Genomic DNA, 5,122 nt, shown 5'->3' on the forward strand with positions numbered 1-5,122 from the left:
TAATGGCCACTGCAGGGTTAAGGAAGCTCTGAGGAGTTCAACCACAGATCAGTCAGACATGGGGAGAGTCAGTTTTAAAATAACGGGTCCTGCCTGCATGGAGCGAGGACAACAAGTCTAATAATCGGGTCATCAGCAGAACCCAGCTGCCGGATGAGGAGGTCAGTTATTTGACACGTGGAAGCAGAGACACCGGACCGCATGGGTGAGAATTGAGGAAGCCAGATCTATAATAGAGCTGGATGATATAGAAAATGTTATACAAGCATCACTATTTGCAACCAATTAGGTGATTGTCCCCTTTTTCAGTCCGAGGGTTCTCACCTCTTTCACATATTCTCTTCCTGCCTCCCTTTTTTTAACAAAAAAAAAAAAACGACTTGCATGTTTGAGACAAACTCTTCCACCTGAAAACCTGCGTTTCCAAAGATCAACTCAACGCGTGAACTAAAGCTTCACTTCAGTTCTGAATCACCCAACTTTGGATTCACTTCTATTGGCGCTGATACATACGTTTTTTTCTTTAAATAATCCTGTTTAGATTTCTTTACTTTTTCTCTCATCACAGATTCCATCCGTTTTACTCTTTAATTCGGTTCCAGTTTCTTACCAACATTGGTTTATTATTCTCTTTGAATCGGTAATAAATCACAACAGATTCCAGCCGTATTTTTGTACCCGGACACGTTGACAGCATGAGTAACACTTCCTAGCAAACTGGGCATTTATCGCAACTAAGATCAGCTTAGTCCGAACTAATTTTAACAATTCAGACCACATAATGTCACAGGACAGCTGCCCGTCGGCTCTGCAGCGTTTGACTGAAAAACATACTGAAAGTCATTTTAAAAGTCATGTCGTTATTAAATAAAATTATACTGTGATATATAATCAATATTCAACTATTGTGAATGTATTATATTTCCAAACAAAACCACAGAAATATTCAAAGAGTAAATATTCAGAATTCCCCAACCAAGAAGCTCCACCTGCAGCTCTGAGAAGGAAATCTAAGCTTTCTAACGGGGCCGTTTTCTACGTTACTGAAATAATAATAAATCACCGAAATATAAAAACTAACACAATAGCTGAAACAACAGTTATGCCATAAACGTAAAAATATAAACACTTTGGATTTAAGAGGAAAAACCCTCTATTAATATTCCCCATCCAAAACTCCAGTAAGAGTTTTATTTTCACCTGGTTTGAATTCTGTATTATTTTTGTTTAAGGCACCTTTTCCCACCTGTACAATCAAAAATAAAATTGACATTAATCTGTTTTTAGTAAAATAATTCCTAGAGCCCTCGTCTGTTCAACCAAAACTATCTCAGGATTCCTTAAAAAGTTCCTGCAGTGGAGAAGCGTCTATTTTCCTGATAATAAAGCCTGCAATTCTACGAGGAATCATCATTTTATGTTCATGAAACAAGAAACCAAGCCTGAAATTTAATTTTTTAAACCCTATAGCCGAATGGAGTATACTGCCAAACAGATGCTTCAATATTCTCCAAATTCTTAAGGCTGCTGTAAGAACCACAACAGCGAACCATGTATCACCGGGACCAAAGACGCGGTTTACATTGTTGAGTAAAACATTCCCTTCTTGGTCCTTTGAACCATTTTTTTTTAACTCCAACTGAACAGCTGTCCGATTCAACTGTACAAGAAGCTAAATGCGAAACCGGAGTCAGGTCGCTGCTTTAGGCCTGATGTTCCCTGGAACCGCCTGTCAGCAGGTCTGTGGGCCAGCTCACCTGTGTGGGATGGACAGGCCTCCATCCACGGCTCCCTTCAGAGCACCGAACACCTTGTTGCCTGTGGTGGTTCTGGCGAGCCCAGCATCCAGGTAGCAGGTGAAAGCTCCTGGCTGACCATCAATGCTCTCCACGTTGAACTCATCCCCGGTCACCTCCACCTGGCCCTCGTACACCTTATCCAGGCCAAACTTGTTCAGGAGCTGAGAAACAAAAGTTTTTACATGACGCTATTCTGATCGAACATTTTAATTAACTTCAAGACAAACATCTCAACCAATCAGGAGCCAATTAAAAAAATATATATACACATATATGTATACGTACTCTGCGGGCAAGAAGCAGACCAGTACAGTAGGCTGCTGCGTAGTTTGTCAGGCCCACGGTGATGCCATACTTTGGCAGCTCATGTGAGTAGGCAGCACACACGATCATGTCTCCCTCGATCTTGGCATAGGCGATCTGCAATCACAGCAACATCAACAAGGCTGTGCAGGAACACAGACAAACCCAAAGCCCATAAAATGAGCAGATCCCTGGTCCCCACCTGGCAGATGATGTCCCTGTTGGTGAAACGGACGATCATGCGATACTTCGGTGTGTTGTACTTGTTCTTATCTTGGACGACCAGGCGTTTGCGAGCAAAGAAGTCAGTCTTTCCCTCTAGAAACGAGACAGATTACCCTCAGAATGACAACCATCACCATGCATGTGAGGGACTGTGTGTATGGGGGTCGTTTTACCTCTCCTCCTCCTGAATTTAACCTGGTACCTCTTGAAGTAGGCCTTGTTCTTCACCACTTTAACAAAACCCTGAACAAACAAGAGTAAATTAGCAGAAAGCAGCGCCAAGATGGGACACTTTACCCGGTATTAGCAAATTAACGCACACATAACTGTCAGTGTCAGAAAGCAGCGTTACACCATGCTAACATCAGTTAGCATGCGTAGACATGGGACAGTAGCCGATGAGCTAAGCTAACACGTCGACTATGAGCACCAATAAAATAGATTAACTCTGAAAGTTAGTTGGGGCGTAGGTCTGAAAGATTAACCTAAAGATCGTTTAAGAGGAGCCATCATAGAGGAGACATCTAAAACCAACAGGAAGCAGAAAGTGCGGACAGGAACGGGTAGGCCACGTTTAAGCAGCACCGGGCTAGGCTTTAGCCGGAATAAATCCATCTTCATCTTAACAACACATCTACGTTTTCAACCATCTGACAGCAAATAACAACGCTTGGATATAAAGGGAATGCATGTGGACTCATATGAGGCCAAACTACCAACCATTTTGCAGTCTTTTAGTCTCCTTATGAAGGAGCCCGGAGCCAAAGACTGGGGCTAGACTCCACTGCACTTGAAAAAGAAAGATTGGCGTGCGCATGCGCACTAAATACAGCGCCAGGCGCTGAGGCTATAGAGACGCCATGTTGTAGTACAATAAAGCCTGCCCCCTAGTGACTTGGAGGTATAACTTCAGAATAAGAATGTATCTGTTAAAAAAATTTCAGGGGTATTATAATGCTATTATACTATTATTCTGTTATGATACTATTATTATACTATTTTCATGTTAAGAAACAAAATTAGGTGTCTAGTTCAATTAAAGGTTTGTTTTAGATGCTTACAAAATCAATTCACATACACAAGAAAATTCATCATCCATCCATTCATTTTATGTCACGCTTTATCCCTGCTGGGGTGGCAGGGGCCACTGGTGCCTATCTCCAGCTGTCTATTGGTCCACCCTGGACAGGATGCCAGTCCATCGCAGGGGCAGAAAACGCAACAATTAACTCATGATGTCAGTAGAGTGGAGGCCAATATCCGGCCAAAAACTGTCCCTTATTACATTTTCACGAAGTTGAACTTGGCATAGATAAAGGGCTTTTTTGTTCTGTTGAAATCATTGAAGTTTTGAAAACATTGAGTACCAACAAAGTGGATTCAATGCCAAATTCTAGCATGACTGTTTATTTTAGTACAGAACGGTTTCCTCAGAGCATTGTTAAAAAGATCATACTACCTCTAGTTCTACAGATGAGTTTGATGGAAACACCCCAATAAAGTATAAACCTTTCTCTAATCCACCGTTCACATTGAAACTTATTGATAAAGCATGTTGCTGCCTTCTGTTCCCAAAAAATACCAACATTTCCAACACCGGCTGTGGATGGTACCAGGTGGGTTTTGGCTTTTTACGCATTTCCAACTCGACAAAGTAATTACCTTAAAATGGCTTGTAACTTAGTCAAAACGAAAAATATTGCTAATTTAATGTTTGAAACTCCAAAAAAAGTAGTCGAAAAATCATTTTACAAAACCTCCCTTCCACACCAGACATTTACTGTACCACCCAATCCACCACCACCAGCTGTGTTCTTAATTACTTGAATTAATGAGACGGTCTAACAATCACTGGAACAACATAATCTAAACAATTCCAAATATAAACAATAAATGAAAAATGTTGGTTCTAAATTAACTTAAATATATTTTACCTACCAAAAGAAGAAAAATAAGCTGGTAGAAATTGCAAATTACATGTAACATAAATGGCCACAACAAAGCAACTAGGCGAACAGTAATGACGTTCAGTAGGTTTCAGAGACAGAGAGAGACAGATTTTTTTATTTGTCATTATATTTACACACGTTTAAAACAAAAAGAAGTTCTATTTGGAAACAGCTCACTGGACAATTTCATCTTTTAAAAGTACTGCCTTGAAAAATAGTAAAAACAACTGTAAATTTACAGTTCTAACATTTTTTTCAAAGCTCATTATATCATAAAAACAGGTTCAGTAATGAGGTTTTCATAGCCCCATAAAATTGACCTGTTTTCACCCGTTCTATTAGATCCCAGCGCTGAATTTGATGCTGTCAAACATCAACGGCTCCATTGTGATAAAGGGATAAAGGTAGCAGAGCTAGAGTGGGTTTGATTTTATTTCTGCAACAGATAGTTTGTTCAGGTTTTTAATCAATCTTCCTCTAGCATTTATGAAGCACCACAGAGATTTGTGCTCCACCCAAATTTAATTTCACATTTGCTGTATAAATGCAGAATATTTATGATTTGCATGTATATGGTTTAATAGCTGCCTTTATCTGAACAAATTCAAATGATGATTTGCACTTTGTTTTTACCTGCTCTGGAAAGGTTTTCTTATAAAATCGTGCTTTTTGCAGATTTTCAATTCTCTTTGAACCAGCTGCCGCATTTCTTTCAACTTATTTTTTGGGGTCTTTACTTAGCACCATACATTATATTTTTTAGTTCTGAGAATTTTTTCTTATCTCTCTTTAGTGGGTTTTTTTATCTTTAAAATGATCACTTCATTTGGATTTATAGTTATACAT

At 39.6% G+C, this 5,122-nt stretch overlaps 1 protein-coding gene across 1 annotated transcript in view; it reads right to left on the minus strand.

The window, feature by feature from the left end:
- rpl5 (ribosomal protein L5) overlaps positions 1 to 3,112 on the minus strand; it is a 9,311-nt gene extending 6,199 nt beyond the window's left edge. The window contains exons 1-5 of the mRNA XM_015385528.1: positions 3,048 to 3,112; positions 2,501 to 2,570; positions 2,305 to 2,420; positions 2,085 to 2,219; positions 1,758 to 1,960 (exon numbers count right to left, since the gene is read on the minus strand). Of these exons, the coding sequence (XP_015241014.1) occupies positions 1,758 to 1,960; positions 2,085 to 2,219; positions 2,305 to 2,420; positions 2,501 to 2,570; positions 3,048 to 3,050 (527 nt within the window). The 5' untranslated portion in view covers positions 3,051 to 3,112. The remainder of the gene's footprint in view (positions 1 to 1,757; positions 1,961 to 2,084; positions 2,220 to 2,304; positions 2,421 to 2,500; positions 2,571 to 3,047) is intronic.
- Positions 3,113 to 5,122: the final 2,010 nt, after the last annotated feature.

Source organism: Cyprinodon variegatus, unplaced genomic scaffold, assembly GCF_000732505.1.
Source record: "Cyprinodon variegatus isolate N-32 unplaced genomic scaffold, C_variegatus-1.0 Scaffold342, whole genome shotgun sequence".
In the NCBI taxonomy this organism is placed as follows: domain Eukaryota; kingdom Metazoa; phylum Chordata; class Actinopteri; order Cyprinodontiformes; family Cyprinodontidae; genus Cyprinodon; species Cyprinodon variegatus.